Source organism: Podarcis tiliguerta (assembly GCF_965153285.1).
Source record: "Podarcis tiliguerta genome assembly, chromosome: 1".
Classification (NCBI taxonomy): Eukaryota; Metazoa; Chordata; class Lepidosauria; order Squamata; family Lacertidae; genus Podarcis; species Podarcis tiliguerta.
This window is the reverse complement of record NC_139534.1, coordinates 94,988,903-95,008,326: the sequence shown is the minus strand read 5'-3', so window position 1 is coordinate 95,008,326 and position 19,424 is coordinate 94,988,903. Positions and strand designations below refer to the sequence as shown.

The window sequence follows — 19,424 nt, the reverse complement described above, 5'->3', positions numbered from 1 at the left end:
AGCTCATTTTGAGCTTTGGCCCACATGACCTTGTTGGCTACTCATGTATACTCTTCCTTCATGGTTGAACCTCTCTTCCATGCCCTTCTTAAATCTCAGCTCATCTGTAAGCTCCTTATGAAGCCACACCATATTCTTTAGATGCCTCCCACTTTTCTTACTTGTTGGAATTGTCTGCATTTGTGCCTTCAGTAGTTCACCTATAAGAAACTCCCATCCATCTTGCATTCCCTTCGCTTTGAGTATTTTTGACTATGGGACCTTTCCCAGTAGTTCTTTCAGTTTTTTGAAATTGGCCTTCTTAAAGTCCAGAGTGCATGTCCAGCTACACTCAGCTTCCCCTTGCCTCCGTATCATGAAACCCAAGAGGGTGTGATTACTTCTTCCCAAGATTCCTAGTACTGTCGATCAGTTCCTCCCTGTTAGTGAGATTGTGGCTCGATGCATCCTATGGCTCTGTCATTGAGAGACAGATGCAAATTGACATCTGGTCTGAGCTCCATATGTTGGGAAGAAATTGTTGGGTGAAGAGGCTCTGAGTTATATATTGAAAGGTAAGAAGAAGGTCATGCCTTCTGAACTCCAGTAATGAAACAGCAAAATTTGTTTTAATGATACCACCCATATCAGATTTGTCATCCCTTATAATCTGGATAAGGGACGCGGGTGGCGCTGTGGTAAAACCTCAGTGCCTAGGGCTTGCTGATTGCATGGTCGGCGGTTCGAATCCCCGCAGCGGGGTGAGCTCCCGTCTTTCGGTCCCAGCTCCTGCCCACCTAGCAGTTCGAAAGCACCCCTAAGTGCAAGTAGATAAATAGGTACCGCTTTATAGCGGGAAGGTAAACAGCATTTCCGTGTGCTGCGCTGGTGCTGGCTCGCCAGAGCAGCTTCATCACGCTGGCCACGTGACCCGGAAGTGTCTCCGGACAGCGCTGGCCCCCGGCCTCTTAAGTGAGATGGGCGCACAACCCTAGAGTCGGACACGACTGGCCCGTACGGGCAGGGGTACCTTTACCTTTACCTTTATAATCTGGATGCAGAGACCTTGATATTTGGCCCAGTTTTCCTTCCCAGGTGTAGTCCAGATTTCAGTCTGAGAGCAGCAGCCTAGTTCAGGATTCCCAGATGTTACACCATCCAGAGGAGGAATGCAGCAAAATCAATTTTGATCCTCCATAGCCACCATTGGGGGTGTGGGTTGCTTCATGTTGCTACCAGGTGAGAAGCAAGCAAATTTCATCACTGGGTGAAGAATTATGTTAAGGATATTGGATAGAATTTCAAACCCTTCTGCCAAGTCACTTCACATGATATTCAGAAATCCAGAGAAACAAGAATTGATGCAAGCGGCCATAGGTCATCTTCTTCAGGTAGCTGCAGTCAACAAGTAACCTCAGAACAGAGGTTTTCAGGTGTTTATTGTTCCAAAGAAAGGAGGCACTTGGCAGGTGATACTGGATTTGAAGTTCTTGAACAAGTTTGTAACATACTGAATTTTTTGTATGGAAACGTTGCTCTCCCTTTGGGAGGCATAACTACCTGGCTTCAGCAGATTTCACCAAGGCCGATGTCCATGTGCCAATCCACCCAAATCGAAAACATTGATAGTTTCTCAGCTTTACCTATGCAGGTCAACATTTTCAGTTCGGCATTTTAGGGCTCCCTCAAAAATACATTTATGGTAAATGAATGGTCCCCTTTTCCCACTTAGAAGCTGCAATCCTAAAAAATGGGCCATTTCAAATAATGTTTCTAAAGTAACATGTACAATATGATAAAGTAGCTCAGCTTGAAGTCATTAATATTAAGCAAACATGCTTCTTTTTACTAGAGGCTTAAGTGGCATGGAGATGGATGCTTCATCCATGGAAAAGAGGTTTGCCTATAAATTTCTGAAGAAGATTCTCAAATACGTTGACTCTGCTCAAGAATTCATTGCACATTTAGGTAAGTTTCTGTAGTCTACTAATCAGAAAGGCAGATTTTACCTTAATTTGGTTACTTTCCCTATTGTTGTCATTTCCTTGTGAAGTGGCATGGACTGTGCAGGATTTTGATCCTTACCTGCTTTGCAGAAGTGTTTGCAGCCTGCTTGACCCTGCAAACTGAGCATCCACGGCAGCCTCTGTCCACCCTGTCTTCCTGAACCCACCACACCGCACATATCTGGGCAAGAGAAGGGGAAAGGAGAGGTGGCCATGACAGGCACCCTTAATATGGCTTTCCCTTTGAGGAAACATCCCTTGTCCAGAGTGAATGTCCTGCAGAAAATGCCAGTCCCAGCCACATGGTGCTTTTTTTCTCAAAGGGATAGCACACAAACTGTTAATGCAGAGTCCCCAGTGAGAAAAGATCACTCTGTGCTCTTTCCAACAGAAGAAAGGGTCCTCAGCACTAGTTTCCCTACAGAATGCTGCTCCTAGGAGGGACAAGGGTGCTTGGAGCTTTTTCAACTGCTGCCTCTACTTCCCCATCTTCTGCCTCAGGAGGGAAGAGAGAAGCTTTGATGGTGGGTGAAGATGCTGGCCAAGCAACTTCAAGGGAATTATGTACACACGAGCTTTGTGGTCTTTTGTGTTCACACATGTCTTTCAAGAAAGAAAAAAGGGATGCTCGCTTACCCTTAACTTCACATTTAAGAAGCTCCTTTCAAAGCAATGTTGAATAGTGTGGAGAACAGGAGGGTGAAGTTAGGCATGCTACTGATTCTCCATTTGAGTTAGTATGGCCACCCAAGTGCAATTTTTATTTTTGAAATTTGTATACCATACTTTATCAATTGATTCCAGAGTGTTTTACAACATTAAAACAACAAAATTCAGTAAGAAGCATAAAATTAAGAGAAGGTTAAAACATTATAAAAACAGCAAAATATATGATGATGATGATGATGATGGCCTGTGGTCATGTGAGAGGATTTACCCAATCCACTGTCCCCAGCATCCCACTCCTAAATCTATACTTCAGGTGATCCAATAGTTCTTTTTGCCAAACCTGTAACTTATGGGCCCTAAAAAGAGGCACCCTAATACTCTCCCAAAATCTGTCATTAAAAAATATCTCTTGGGTTTGTTCTTGCCTGTTCCAGTGATTCCCCCACTGTGATTACATGATGCCAAAAAGTTATTTGTGCTTCACATAAATGAAGCAGTACTTAAAAGAAAAACCATTTCAAAAAAAGAAAAGAAAAAAAGAAACTATTTTTTGGGGGGGGGGAAGCTTCAGAAATAGGAGTTGAGTGCACACAGATGGACTTTCTCACTTCACCTTCAGTGTCCACAAGATCTTAAGCAGCTTTATCATTTATCACGTTTGCCTAAATGGAGATGACCACTGAATAGGAGCACATAGTTGCCTCTTCTGTTCCTGTATAGTTGGTGCTTCTGAAATTTTGACTTCATGTATTTCAAAAGCCCATGGAAGATGTAAATTGATATTTTTGCCTAGTGTTATTTACCATTTTATTGTTTCTCTCCAGAAGCTATTGTCACCAGTGGAAAAACTGAGAAATCACCACATGACCAAGAAATTAAGTTCTTTGCCAAAGTGAGTTGTTACATTAAAAAACAAATGAACTACTTTAACTTTCACAGTAATGCAAGAATATAGTATGTATTAATGTTGAGATTTTGTAAAGAAACCCAAATAAATTGAAAATTGGTTAGTGCTTTAAGGCTCCCTCTCCCTCTCTCTCTCTCTCCCTCCCTCCCTCTCTCTCTCCCTCTCCCTCTCCCTCTCTCGATGTAGGGCTGCCATCATGCAGCCTGCATTGGAAGATTTGTAGTGCCTCATCACAGTCTTGGATTTAGATGATGATGAGGCAGGGTTGGAGGGCAAAGTGAAGGCAGGTTATACAACAGCAGTGGCCATGGCATGGGAGCAAGAAGGGAGGGACACCAAGAGGGGAATAGTGGTGGTTTAAAACAATGGTGGAAGTTTAAGTAAAGCAGCGATGGAGGGACCCTTCTACCTCCAATGACAGTGTAGGATCCAGTAGTACCCTCAAGCAGCTCACCTTCTTCTTCAAGGAGAGTGAAACCTCATCCAAAATAGGTTGTGTTCTATTCATTCAGACTGAAGAACCACCCCGGTTGCCGTCTGATTTCTGTGAGAGAGAATTTTCATTTTGTCTGGGATTAAAACCTCACTAAACACCGAGAAAGATGGCGGGTAGATAAGGAACAGAAAGTGGAGAGGTATGAAGGAAGGGTGTAAAGTAAGATATGGACTGAAAAAAGAATAAATGCCATCATGGGAATTAATTAGTTAATTAACAAGTTAAAAGTTAAACTGTAAACTTTTAAACTTCGCTTTAAAAAATGTTAGCTTTATCCTTTTTACAAGTTAAAGCTAAAACTTTTTATCTGAATTCCCTAGGTTCTGCTTCCACTAGTTGACCAGTATTTTACCAACCATTGCCTGTATTTCCTCTCCTCCACAACTAAGCCACTCAGCAGTAGTGGATATGCTTCAAATAAAGAAAAAGAAATGGTAGCAAGGTATGTAAGTAAGAAAAAATACAGTCTATGACACTGGAAAAATCATGATATAATAAAGGTATTAGGCTCTTTAAAATATTTATTTCATATATCCTTATAACTCTAGCCAGTTTTTTTAAAATAATCCAAACTTGTATTTTAATTATATCATCAGATGTCAAAGAGATAAACAACTACCGTATTTTTCGCCCTATAGGACGCACTTTTTCCCCTCCAAAAATGAAGGGGAAATCTGGGTGCGTCCTATGGGGCGAATGCAGGCATCGCGGACCTCTCCGCCAGCAGCGGGAGCGCTCCCGCTGCTGGCGGAGGGGTGCCTGCATGCTGAAGCCTGCGCGCGCTGAGCTCAGCGCGTCCAGGCTTCGCGGACCTCTCCGCTAGCAGCGGGAGCGCTCCCGCTGCTGGCGGAGGGGTGCCTGCATGCTGAAGCCTGTGCGCGCTGAGCTCAGCGCGTCCAGGCTTCGCGGACCTCTCCGCTAGCAGCGGGAGCGCTCCCGCTGCTGGCGGAGGGGTGCCTGCATGCTGAAGCCTGCGCGCGCTGAGCTCAGCGCGTCCAGGCTTCACGGACCTCTCCGCTAGCAGCGGGAGCGCTCCCGCTGCTGGCGGAGGGGTGCCTGCATGCTGAAGCCTGCGCGCGCTGAGCTCAGCGCGTCCAGGCTTCACGGACCTCTCCACTAGCAGCGGGAGCGCTCCCGCTGCTGGCGGAGAGGTGCCTGCATGCTGAAGCCTGCGCGCGCTGAGCTCAGCGTGTCCAGGCTTCGCGGACCTCTCCGCAAACAGCAGGAGCGTTCCCGCTGCTTGCAGAGAGGTGCCTGCATGCTGAAGCCTGCGCGCGCTGAGCTCAGCGCGTCCAGGCTTCGCGGACCTCTCCGCTAGCAGCGGGAGCGCTCCCGCTGCTTGCAGAGAGGTGCCTGCATGCTGAAGCCTGCGCGCGCTGAGCTCAGCGTGTCCAGGCTTCGCGGACCTCTCAGCAAGCAGCGGGAGCCAGCACTGGGCTCCCACGGCTTGCAGAGAGCTGCCTGTTTGGGGGCTGGGGTCGGGGGAAGCTCGGGCTTCCCCAACCCCGCGCCTGGGGGGGAAATAATTTTTTCCCTTTATTTCCCCCCCAAAAAACTAGGTGCGCCTTATGGGACGGTGCGTCCTATAGGGCGAAAAATACGGTACCTAACATTTAGAAGACATCTGAAGGCAGCCCTTTTAATGTATTTTTCATCTTTGTTGGAAGCCGCCCAGAGTGGCTGGGGAAACCCAGCCAGATGTGCGGGGTACAAATTATTATTATTATATTATTATTATTATATTCGTCTACATTGAGTGGTCACACATGTGCCTCTTCATACAGTCACCTTACACTCTTGTGATGCTGATAATAGAACAATAATATGAAAAATAACATGAATAACTTTATATACATATCTTTTGTGTCAATTTGGTTAGAAATGTAATTACAAAAAGAAGTAAAACTCCTTTTAAGCCCCTTTCTTGCTGGTTAAGAATTCTGTCATTTTTATTTATTTCTCTACATTATTGATTTTCTGACTGATTCTCTTGCCTTTCCTTCAAATTATTATTCTGGGGGGAGATAGGTTTGTTTTTTTTTGTTTTCTAAATAGATTTTTTTTAAGATACTAAATAAGATTTTTCCAAACGTTTCACTTTCAGCGACGTTTTAATCTGGATATAATTCTCAAATTTTATCTAAGTGTTTTCATTCACAATATACTGATTTTATTGCTCATGTTCAGTATTATATATAGAACACTTTATCAGACATTTTTCTAAAATGCAAATATGTTGCTTTTGGTTTCTCACTTTCTGTTTGTAAGTCCATTAAAATACTATCCAATCTTTCCTGGTATTATTTATTCTTTAGAATCCTATGTTGTTGTTTATTCATGGTTTTGGTTTTTGCTCATGGAAGGAGGACATCCTTGTGGTGAGTCCTCCTATCTACCTCAAAGATTCAGAGGTTCCAAAGGCTTCCAGAACCTCTGTTGGGAGAGGGAGCCCTCTCAAATATTGTCCATCCTCGCCTAGAGGTAGCATGGTATCCATTACTTTCCAAGGTATGGGTTGTTGCTGTTTTCTTGACTCTTCCCCATGACTAGTTTTAGCTGGTTAGCAAAGTTTCTATCTTAGGTTTTTGTTTGTTTGTTTTGGGCCTCACTGCTGAAGAGGTGATAGAGTATTCAGCCACATACAAAAGAAGTTGACATTCTGACATCCCTCCAGGAGCTGCCTGGATCCAATTCGGGAGGGTTGATTTATTCCACTTGTGTCTAAAAGCATCTCAGCATCTAGGGCAGAGATGGGCAACACGTGACCCTCTGAATGTTGTTGGACTGCAACTCCCATCAGCCCCAACCATGATGGCCATAGAGAAGACTGTAGTTATATCCAGCAACATATGGAGGGCCGCAGATTCACCATCCTTGATCAGCGGGTAAAATCTTAAGTGTTGACTTCTACTGCCATCCATTATTGATGGCAAATCGTTCTGTCCTGGGTATAGAGAGTGGTTGTCTGAGCAATGAAAAAGGTGTCTGACAAAAATAAGAAATGAAGTGCAATGAAAATCAAAGGAATTGACAGCTTCACTCTTTGAAGACTGATGAATTGTGCTTTTCCTTTAGATCTAATACCATGGAGACAGTTATAGATAACTGTAAACGGAATTGTTCTCCCTATGGGTACAGTCTACCTACTGTTAATGTAGTCCTTGTGATGAATCCACCATGCTCCTTTTTACAGGAGGTTTGGGGGAAGACATCTCAGACAGGTGTATAGATCTTACTGAAGAGGGAAATCCAGGGGACATTTAAACTGCCCCCCAGGAAGGGGGGAGACTGAATAATGGTGGGTTTCTTAATCCAGCCATTCTCCTACAGCTTTTTAAACTGCGTACTTGATTAATACGAACCTCAGAGCACTGGAAGGTCACCACCTTCCTTTGTCGAAAGCTGGTGTCAACCATGAGCTACTAATATAAACTCCCTTTTTCAGTCTAATCCAGAGTTTGTTGGAGCGGCATACTAGCTTCCATAGCCTGCTGCTTGTTTTGCCTAGGAAGAATGCTCATCCGCTGTGTCAACTCCCAAGTGGAGGAAGAAGGCAGGCAGGACTGGGCAGAGGGACACCTTCCCAGCAGGGTGGACCAGGAGTTTGGATTGCTCTGTTAATCAATTGAGTGCGGATTGCTAGCTTCTAATCTAAAGCCCACCCTATTTTGGGGTGCTAAGCTTTTTGGTGATTTCCTGAATGATGCACCAACTAAAATGAAGTTTAAAAGCCTATGTTATCTCTTCCTAAATAAGGAGAAGCAGAAGGTTAACATAAGGAGTCAGAACTCATTTTGCAATCATAGAGTTCCTTTTTGAGCTAGCTAATTTTGACCTATCAGGTATTAATAGTAAAATATAGCCACTAGCCAGAACTAAGCAGCAGTAGAGACAAAATTCTGTTTGATGCCATATTTTACCAATGGGAAACTTTAATATTTCTTCTACATGTGGGAACCGTTAACTACTCACCCTTCAGCCTGATGTCCAGTCTTTTGGAAATTTGTATAAGAAAGAACTGTGTGCCAAGGAGGTCGTTGTTGCCTTTTTCTGTTGAGCAGACCAAAGTTCTGGAAGCTTAAGAAAATTGCAAAATCAGATCAACAGCTTCTATTATTGTTGATGGACCTATTCCCATAATGTCCAATGTAATATTTAGATCCAGCCTAGCTTTGCCTCGTTGCATGAAAATTTTACAATTTAAATGGGCTAGGATATGCTCGTTCAATAATTAATATAATTGTGGCTTCTCATAAAAGATATCCAATCAAACCTAAAAACTTCTATAAAGTGTGTTTAAGCTGTTTAAGCCAAAGAAAGAAGGTGGCCCTCAATAAGACTAATGTCCCTCATTTACTGAGATTTTTAATGCAGAACTTTCACAGGGGCTATGATCTGATGCTACACCTGCCGAGACACTCACACAATAAGCACACAATAAGCAAAATTTGAAAATGGTCTGTTTAATTAGTCTACTTCCAGTGCATATATTCTCTTCATATAATTCTTCCATCAGGCTCTACTCCTGACCTTGAAAGTATAGTTCCTGGTGGCAGTTAGAAATATCTGGTGGCAGGAAGGATGTCTTAGCTGTATGCTCTTGCCTTTCAGGAACCCAGGCACTGATGTCTTTATTTAGAAGATTTATGAAATCTTGCTTTAGCTGAGATTCCTGCATTGCAGTGGGTTGGACTTGATGGCCCTTGGGGTCCCTTCCAACTCTACAATTCTATGATTCTGTGATTCCCTAAAGTAATTTGTCCCACAGAATGCAGGAATTGGTTCTCTCCTATTTTTCCCCTAACTCATTCCACAAGAGAGAGGGGGGGGGAGGGAGGGAGAGGCTGGCTTACGTTGGATACATGTTGGATACTCAATATGTATTTATGGAGAACAATATTTACTAAATAAGTAATTGGACTTCAGATTCCTTGTTTATTTTCTTCCATAGTTTCTTGGACAGAAAGATTTCTAGAGCAATTCTAAATATGCGGCTTTGGACTCCATGTTCCCTGGAGTAGTGTGATGCTCTAAATAAAGATATATGTGCCTCTCTTCCTCAAAGACTGTATGACATTAGTATACTAATTACCTTTTAAGCCACCAGGAGGTATTTTGGCACATTGAGGGTAGGCACCATAGCTGCTCTGATTACTAACCCACCATTATCTCATATCTGAAGAGGAGCTGCGGGATGGGCACTCAGTACACCTACTTCTGTATAGATGCCTTCACTGAAGCACAATTTGAGTAAAGAATCCTATCACAGATGTATTGAAGTTAGGTCTCACCTCTTGATGGGTTCTCGTGCTTAACATTAATTTGAAGGATATCCTTGCATGACCTCGGAAAACATTGCTTATCCTGAGGGTTCTTTCTGGTCATGAAAATGAGGACATCCTGCATTATTTCACACTAGAATCTTGAAATGACCTCTAGTCCTGGTGGAGTTAACTAAAGTTGCAGTATTAGAACTTAATAATAGTCATTTATTTCTGGTTAGATGATCTTTTGTTCCTCAGCTGTTGGAAGCCTCCAAAACTGAGAGGTTTCCTCCTCCCAGCAGAGATTCCAGAAGCCTCTGGAAGTCCTGCCTTCTTGAAATGGATGGGAGGAGTCAGCCATCAAAGGATGTTCTCCTTTCCATGACAAGAAAGAGCCCTCATAAGTAAGTCCAATAATTATTTCCATTATCTTCTGATGACTTTTATCTTCTCAACTTCATTTTGTCTTGCTTACTATTTGGTTGCTAAGAGTAGAACTGATGAAGCAGAAAATATAAGTTGTTTTTTCCCCTGGTGCCATAACCTTATGTAGCAATGCTTTAACATAACTGTTATTTGTGATCATTTTTTTTTTAAATTTGAATTCTGTATTTTTTCACATTCTTAAGTTCTTTTATTTTGTACCTTCAAAAAGAAATGACCATTACAGAATGATTTGGTTACATAACATATATAGTGGTTAAAGAGTTTATTTGTGAAAGAAAATTTAATTTTTTTTAGAATAGTATTCACTTTCCCCCTAGATGTATAGAAAATAATTTCTAAATGCAGTTATTATCAAACTCAGCTTCTGTTTAATTCAAAACATACTTTGTATCTTTGTTTCACATCTCCCATTCTCACAGTTGCTCCTCACTACTGTATTAATTTATTATCTAAACAAATCTTTAACCCCTCTGTATTTTTCCTGCTGTTTTGCATTCTTTTCGGCTTTAGCCTTTTCTGCAAACTTGCTGCTCTTGTTAGACATAGGATTTCACTTTTTGGTAAGTTAAGAAAGATTTTCATTAAGTTATCATCACAAGTTGTCTGGGATATTTCTGGGTTGATGAGAAATTGTTGACTGCTTTTTAGCTAGTAATCATGAAAAGGATTTTTTTTTTTTTTTAAGATAAAGTATCCCTGAACTGTCCCTTTGTAGTGTCCTTTCAATCTCTCCTGCTGTCATACCCTGGGACAATTCTGTAAAATTGTTTACGAGTCCCATTTCCTGCTTCTGTATCAACATATATCTGCTTTGTTTTCTGACTACGGTGTTATCAATAATATATTTAAGCAAATGTAGAAGAGCGTGATAATATCATGCAAAGTAGTAGATACTGGAAGAGAAATTTTAGTATGTTGTGGAGGAGCAATCGTAGCATCTTGCTAAGTACAATATACTATCCTTGCACAAACTGCACAGAAACTTGATAATTTGCAGAGTGATGCTATGGGTGGTCGTGGTTGTGAGTTTCTTTGGTGGAGCTCCCACCATTACCTAAACCCTTTTGGCTTCAACTCAGATACATTTTTCCCCATAAATGTTTTTTCAGCCAGGAGCTATGACTATGTACTACTCATGAGTGAGGTCCTTACTCACAAGTGTGAAGGGAGGGAGTGGAGGGAAATATGGGAGAGCCACTTAGAAGAGGCTGAAGAAGGGAAATGCCAAGGAAGAAAGACTTCTGAAGCTTCTCTTTGAGACAATCATAGCTCAGAGCTGAGAAGGAGCATGGGTGAGATCCAGCTCCCTTCTACTGAGGCATTAGACCACAGATTGGAGCCTTAAAGGTGCAAGGCACAGGTGCACATTCTGCACATCTTCTAATCTTTTGGATTTTTGGTTCCCCTGAACACTCTAGATATTTTCTGATTGGCAGTTCTCTAATCAAAGAAATCCAAGTAAATTATGAATGGGGGGAAATATATATATAAGGCAAGTAGAAAGGGCAGTCTACATGCTATCCGTTAATCTGATAATTAGATGTTGTAAGAAGAAAAATTAACAAAGATTCCAACTTTTGTTAAAAGAATAATATATTAGATTTCCCCAGCATAAGTATGTTCAATAAATGTATTAATTTTTATTTTACCTTTTTAAAAAGAGAATTTAAAAGAGCAACACATTTCCCCATTCATTTTGAATAGGTAGTGATGCTGCTACAATGGTTAGCTGCCTACACATCTTAGCTCAGACACTAGACACAAGGTAAGTTTACTCCTTTTATCAATCTTATATGTGAATACTATTTCACCCAAAGATTTTTTTCCAAAAATATCCCCCCCCCCAAAAAAATGAATTATTGTAACCAAATTATTTACTTCCCAGCAGAACATTTTTCTTGAAAGCTATGTAGTAACATATACCATATACTGTTCAATTTAGGCTGTAATCCTATACATATTGGCGAATATGCTCACTGAATTTGAGGAGACTTACTTCTGAGTAGACTTCTGAGTAGACATCTGTAGATTGTATGGTCAGGAGGTTTAGTTGAAAGCAAGGTGTAAAAGTGGTGAATTTTGCAATACTTAAAATTCATCGTTAAAACTTAAGGCTTGGTGCTATTTTCATTTTCTGTAGAGGTAAATTTCAAAAGCAAAAGTAGAAAATGATTAAAAATGGTTATAAAATTGCAGTTTTTAAAAGTAGTTCACTTCAGCTTTACTAATCTATCCTTTTTAGCAATTGCAATCTAAGCAGGAGTGCCTCCGCTATTTCCCAACCAGCGCCCCTAGGTGGCATCTGAGTCTGAGAAAGAATCTGCAAATCCACACTGAGCAATAATTGAGAAGCAGAGGCAAGCCTCTTTTCCTGATATATGTGTAATGTTGGTATCCCTGTGCAGAAGCCTACTAGAAGTAAGTCTCATTTCATAGCACCAGGGTAAATAATCTCACCATTATAGGACTTGGTGCAAGTGCGCTAAAATTAGCTTCCTCGCCATAATTTCCCACATAGTTTCTTAGCGTGCTTAGTCAGAACTGTTGAATAGCCATGTAATTACGGTCTATGTCTGGTCAATGTAGACACCCATATCTCAAAGAAACAGACATTAATTGAGGAAGTCTAGATTTGCTATGGAAAATTATAGGCATTTGATTTCTAAGTGACGCTCTATAAATTGCCCTGTAGAACCGTCATGAAATCAGGTTCAGAGCTGGTTAAAGCAGGACTGCGTGCCTTCTTTGAAAATGCAGCTGAAGATCTGGAGAAGACATCAGAAAATCTTAAACTTGGAAAATTTACCCATTCCCGTACACAGATTAAAGGGGTCTCACAGAATATCAACTATACAACAGTGGCATTGTTGCCTGTTCTAACATCAATTTTTGAACATGTTGCTCAGCATCATTTTGGCACCGATTTGCTATGTAAGTCTTCTCAGTTTTCTCTTTGATTTTCAGATATTGTTTCAGTTGTAACTAGGAATGGATGAGAATTCCACTGCTCATTCCAAAATGGGTCAGGGCTTTGCACTCAACTGAAGCTGAAACCATGTTTGCTCTTTTAGAAGTGTGCATTTAACTTACTGTTTTATTTACTCTAATATACTATGAGCTATGGCAAAATCTGAAATTAGTTGCATTATATTTTCATTTTTAATACATAGATTCAATGGAAACTACCGTATATGGCAGCTAATATGCTTCCAGCCTCATGTATTAATAAATTTTGAGCCCTTTGTGATGAATACAGTGGTACCTCAGGTTAAGAACTTAATTTGTTCTGGAGGTCCATTCTTAACCTGAAACTGTTCTTAACCTGAAGCACCACTTTAGCTAATGGGGCCTCCTGCTGCCACCGCACCGCCAGAACACGATTTCTGTTCTCATCCTGAAGCAAAGTTCTTAACCCAAGGTAATATTTCTGGGTTAGCGGAGTCTGTAACCTGAAGCGTATGTAACCTGAGGTACCACTGTACAGGGATTTTTTTTCATTCAGGGATAAATTAACAGTAGCCTCCTGAATGTTGCTAGATTTTCATTCTAAGTGGTCTGTACTTCCATTTTATTTATGGAGGATTGTCACATGTTGTCTGAGAGGTCTCCTGCAGCAGACATTCAAGTGATGCAGCTTGTCCCAGAATAGGATGCAGCGAAGGGTGGGAAGTTTGCCTGTTGAAGCTTTGCCTGTTATTCAGTTGCTAAAAACAGAGGGAATAGTTGTCAACCTCATTAAGTACTTTTCCTGGGCAAAGGGTCTTACATCAATGCTGCACTGAAATACACCAGGCATTGGTGGAGACTGATATCCTATCTTCTGTGTGGTTCACAGGGGCCATGACTGTTTGAAGTTAATTAAAAGACACCCACTGATCCAAAAGTCTTTTACATCAGGTTCATAGGGACTGTGTGGGATGAGAGAGAGAGAGAGAGAGAGAGAGAGAGAGAGAGAGAGAGAGAGATGGGCCTTGTGATTAATTAAGACAGCAGTTCAATTTTAAAATTTTGTTAAGTCCAGGAACATATTGGATGGCATGTCTTCCATGAATCCTAGAGTCTTTGATCCATCACAGGCCTCCATTCATGGAAGGAATGGAATTTTTATCAGTTATCTTTCCCATCTACAACCTTCTGTTCCAGTGAGCCCCCTAATCTTAAGGGGCAAGTTTTCAGTGGGATGCAGGGAAAAGAGCAAATCAATGAAAACCACCTTCCCCTTCTGTGAGGGGAGGATAGAAACTCTCTTCCTGTGAGTAGAATTCTGATTACATGACCTTTGTATCCAGCCAAAATGGCTGCTTTGGTATAATCATATCATTGTAGAGTAGGAAGGGACCACAAGCGCTGGCAATTCAGAAATCTCAACTAAAGCATCCCTGACAGATGGCCATCCAACCTTTGCTTAAAAACCTCTAAGGAAGGAGAGTCCACCACCACAATTTTATTTAGAAAATTATATAAAATTGAATAAAGCATTAGGAGAGTACTATATACAACAATTGGCTGTTGTTTGGGTAAACTGTATAAAGAGGTCAAAACATTCAATTTTAAAATATGACGTAGCTGAACATAAGTGTTTTCTTTTCTTTTCTTTCCCCCAGTAGGTGATGTCCAAGTATCATGCTACAGAATTCTTTGTAGCCTGTACTCTCTTGGAACTGGAAAGAACATTTATGTTGAAAGGTACTTAACAGAAAAAAGCTGAATACACTATGAAAAGTTGCTCTAAGCATATTGCTGAGTTAAGAGTGATTGTGCCTCTATAAAGCACACCAGTAATCTTTGGTAGCTGAAGCATTTCCTTACAAGCAAGCTAAAAATACCTTGTATTCTCCACTGGGCAGTAGGCACTTCCTAGTGGGACTGTGTTTGTCCTACTGCTCGAAGGCAGGAAATTTGGTTGCTCCAAAGGTAGTTGGTGTGTCCACCTCCCTTCTTGTATTCAGAATGTATTGGGAAAGGCTCTTAGAAGGCAGCCTTGAGGCCTGCAGTTCTCACCATGCCCCCTTTTACACTTCAGCCACACCCACTTTTACATGCTCCTCCCCATCCCAGGTTGTCCATGGGTCAATGCAGCCTTTGGCTCGATAGCCACTCCTGGCTCACTGGAAGCCAGAAATGTTTCAGTGAAATGTTGCTCTGGAGTTTTTCAGAACACCAGTGTGTGTGCAATTTTTTAAATATCAGTTGTGAAAAACTGAAGTGGGGGGGCATACAAATCCAGACAAAATAAATGGTGGCTAAAATGAGACAGGCAGAACAGTTTGCCAGTATTAGCTTGTAAGTGGAAATTCACACAATTGTGGTGGTCACAGGACTCCCTCCTACATATTGAGTACATTGGTGACTGTCAGGGAAGAGAATGCAATGGTAGACCACCCTTGCTTGCCGGGCTCCAAGAGTGGGCCACGTAGGGAACAGGCCACTTGCCAATCACTCAGCAGGGCCTACCAAGAGCTGGGACCAAACATGGTGTGTAAACAAGTGCTGCCATGCCTTCAGCTCCCACGTGGCTGCCTGTTAAATGTGCTTGGAAATGCTTTAAAGCCTTAAACGTACCAGTATTGCCTGCCTGTAAGTCAGGGCTGGCCCACCCGTGAGACAAGGTGAAGCGGCCACCTCAGGAGGCAGCAGATCTGACCTCCACAGAATGCATTGTCCACTGCTGTTTCCGCCGCAGCGGCAGCAATGGCTGCAGTACGTTCTTTGGAGGCCAGGTCCGCCTCCTCCTTGGAAGCACCCCTAGTGCTGGCTTTATAATGGCCTCTTGACAAGTAGGAGGCACAGCTGGTTTCCTTCCCCCAGGAGAAAATGGCAGGGGCTGCCATGTAGGGTCTCCTGGATTCTGCACCAGCCCAGTGTGATTCAGAGCAGGGTTATTTCCCCCTAGTGACGGCCTTTGATTCCCACTTTAATCATTGGGTAAGGTACGCAGGTGGCGCTGTGGGTTAAACCACAGAGCCTAGGACTTGCCTATCAGAAGGTCAGCGGTTCGAATCCCCGCGATTGAGATAGAAAGGTTTTGGGTTTTTTTAAACTGCTTAGGTTTTCTCTTTCCCCTCTTCAGTTTGACAAGCCCCACACCCAATGAAAGAGATCATATTAGGCCATCTATTATTATTATTATCTCTCTCCCCTGCATCTAACTGCTTAATGAGGTTCCTTCCTAGATGTTCTGAACATTTTACTTTTTGTAAAGCAACTTATAAGTGCAGTTAAAACTTTAAAAAAAAATAATCTTCTGCATTAACTGCTGATGTTAAGGAATTATTTCCGTAAGGGTTTTTTCCCCAATTCTGAGTTGATTTCACATTCTGGTTAAATTGGCTGACATTATCCTCAAGTGATTAAAATATTTTAAAGGGACTACTCAATTTGAGATTTTCTGACCCTCAACAGTGTAAGATTGTGATCATCAAAATTATACTGCTGAAATGTAGAAAGCTTTGACTAACTAGGCGGGGAATTTTGTGTGTGGAAAGACTGTGCTCTATCCAGCTCTGGTACTGAATTTCTGGGCCAATAATTCTTTAATCACTATTTTAAAGCAACAAAGTGTGTTGTTGTGGCATACTAAAGATCAACGATTTTGTTATGACAGAAGTTATCATGGAGTCAAGTCCACTTTTCAGATACATGAAATCTTGGTTTACAGGTATATAAAGGAGAAAATTATAATGTGGGAGTCCAGTGGCAATGAGTTTCAAAAAGGTGGTGACTGATCATGATAGATTAAATCTATGTTCAATGTGCACACCTTTTGCAGTAGCCGGTTAGTGATAATTGGTGGGGATAAAAGGGATGGGTGAGTTTTGTGGAGGAAAGGGAAGGGCCAATGGGACCTATTGATACTGCATCCAAGGGCACCCATTAACTTGAAGCCAGCCCTGCACCCTTGACCTCACTCCCGTCTATTTTCTGTGGAAATCAGTACAAACAAAATATCAATCAATAATAATGAATCCAGTTTCCTCCCCTTGCCACCAGATTTCAAATCAAATAATATACAATTGGTTTATTAATTTGATCAAAATAAATCAATCTATTCATTCTAAAAGGTTACTACTAGTATTGAATACTGTAAGGTACAGAAACCTGCCTGTGCCAACTAAGATTATGACTTGAAATTTGGTCCCTGAGAGTGTGGCTTCATCTATTGCTCAAGGAAAACAATTTCTTCAACTGTTACTTTTGATTCTCCACAAGATGTCGTTGAACATGACATTGCCTTCCAGATTTAAATATATTTGCTACCCAATTAGACTATCTAATTTGGAAACATTTTTGATAGGGAAGGACTGTTAAGAAAACATTGCAAACCGAAACTTGCTACTGGTAGAATAAATGTAATGTGTGAATTGGATTTGAAAATAGTTACTTCAGATATATTGTGGGGTTGGTTTTTTACTTCAGATGTATTGTGAAAGAACTGATAGCGTTCTTTTGTTTACAGACAACGTCCGGCTCTTGGTGAGTGCTTAGCATCTCTTGCAGCTGCCATTCCAGTAGCCTTTCTTGAACCTTCTCTCAATCCTTACAATCCCCTGTCTGTCTTCAACACAAAAACTGCAAGAGAAAGAGCTAGTAAGTACAGTACTCTGTAATTGATTTTAGAGTGTGTGCTGTTATTGCTTTAAACTGTTTTGTGTAATTGTTTGTTTTTAATTGTTTTTAATTTCCAATTGTTCCATATGTTTTTTATTATATTGCTTCAAGGTACAATTGGTGATTCATAAATGAAATAATAATAACATTAAAACCTTTTTCAATTGCTTCATGCCGATTTAATCTACTTTCACAGAATGCAGTAAACTTAAAACCATCTTTAAAGGATCATGCTCATCTTTTGTTCAACTGTACTTTAGTTGCTAACATGTTATTGTTTTTCTGGCACGTAATATTCTGGCAGCACAATCATTTATGCCACAACATCCTGCTTTGTGTAGATTTTTTAAATGGCATAGCATTCAGTCATGTGACTCCACAATAATCAGAAGTAGTACACATTGTAAACACAGGTTTACTACATTATATGATTGTGAGAGCTAGGCCCAAAGTGTTATGGAATTAATAAAAAGCTCCATGTAAAGCATGGAACCAAACCAAAAACCATTGCTATTGAACAGTAGAGGGAACTAATGAATCATGTTTGTATCCATGCAGAATCTGTCAGAGTTACAGTGGAAGTAAAATGATTTAAATCGTGCTTTAGCTGTTTTAAGTATTAAGTATGTTAACCACCCCAAAATTATTGTTATGTGTCATAATATGAAGTTTTAGGCATGCCTGAAACCGTAGAAGAAATGTGTCCAGAAATCCCTCACTTGGATGGCTTAATGAAAGAAATAAACAGCTTGGCAGAATCTGGAGCCAGATATACTGAAATGCCACACGTGATTGAGGTGATCTTGCCCATGTTATGCAACTATCTATCATACTGGTGGGAAAGGGGGCCTGAAAATTCTGAAAGTACTGGCCCCTGCTGCACAATGGTAACTTCTGAGCATCTCAGCATAATACTGGGGAACATTTTGAAGATCATCAACAATAACCTGGGGATAGATGAGGCAACTTGGATGAAGCGAATAGCAGGTACCTCGTGGCAAATTTCATTTAAACAACTGATTACTAGAGCTGTTTTATTTGTCAACACCAACAAAACATTAATTCTCCAATAGTTGTACTTTCTTTACGAAAGCTTTCTCTCACAGTCAGATTTACATTTTAGAATCAATGTCTTTTATTAAATTAGTTAAATGGTAAAATCTCAGTAAAATCTAAATAATATATGCTTGGTTCAAAAATTAGGGTCCTGCATTCCTGAACAAGTACCTGGTATCATTATGTGTTTGGAAATAATTTTTAATATCTGTACAGCTAGGAGAAAATACTATCCATTAGTTAAGCGCATATAAGTCTCCCTGAAAACTCTTATGGCACAGACCTCTCCTGTTTTTAATGCTACAAAATGGATGAATACATATATGAAGAGTTCTCGTGGTTTTCATTTGATTGCATCAGATGTGGTCCACAGCGGTCAGGAAAATACTTTCATCTTTCATTGAGACAAAGGCCTAGTTTAGTTGTAGTGTTTCCATTTTTTATTTTACATTTTGTGGGTTCTCCAAAAGAAAACTCAATGAACCATCTTAAGAAGACTGAACAACAAGTTGATGCAGTTAGAGCCCAGCACTCAGAGATGCAGGTGTTGTATGTTGCTGGCATAGTGGAGAAGAGCAAAAAAGGAGTGTGCCCAGGCAGGGAGGATATATAGCTACTCTCTCTTCCTATCAGGGCACAATGGGAGTGGTCTTGCAGAGTTCTCTCTAGCAAATTTTACAAGAAGACTTTGTGAGCCTCAGCCCCTACCTATCATGTGGCTATCTAGCAAATCATGAATTGTTGGTTTGACTGCATTTAAATATCCAACAGTCCAATTGGTTACTTACATATGGCTTGGTTAAGCCACTTGATAGTCTGAGTACACTGTTTCACATATACAACATTTTTAATGAAAGAACCCAAGATCAGATACATAAATTCCCTGTCTTGAGGCAGGATTCCTATACATTTATTAAACATGTATAATGTTTATGCTTATTTATTTAAGCAAATTCTATGCTGTTTTACATAGCCAAAACAAATCTCTAAGC

The 19,424-nt window shown here is 40.9% G+C and overlaps 1 protein-coding gene across 1 annotated transcript in view; it reads left to right on the top strand.

The window, feature by feature from the left end:
• The window catches only part of RYR3 (ryanodine receptor 3), a 255,484-nt gene that overhangs the window by 171,177 nt on the left and 64,883 nt on the right, over positions 1–19,424 (top strand). Inside the window, exons 58-67 of the mRNA XM_083449419.1 lie at positions 1,832–1,947; positions 3,479–3,546; positions 4,378–4,499; positions 9,621–9,725; positions 10,279–10,328; positions 11,473–11,533; positions 12,461–12,699; positions 14,373–14,454; positions 17,225–17,355; positions 18,046–18,363. Of these exons, the coding sequence (XP_083305545.1) occupies positions 1,832–1,947; positions 3,479–3,546; positions 4,378–4,499; positions 9,621–9,725; positions 10,279–10,328; positions 11,473–11,533; positions 12,461–12,699; positions 14,373–14,454; positions 17,225–17,355; positions 18,046–18,363 (1,292 nt within the window). The remainder of the gene's footprint in view (positions 1–1,831; positions 1,948–3,478; positions 3,547–4,377; positions 4,500–9,620; positions 9,726–10,278; positions 10,329–11,472; positions 11,534–12,460; positions 12,700–14,372; positions 14,455–17,224; positions 17,356–18,045; positions 18,364–19,424) is intronic.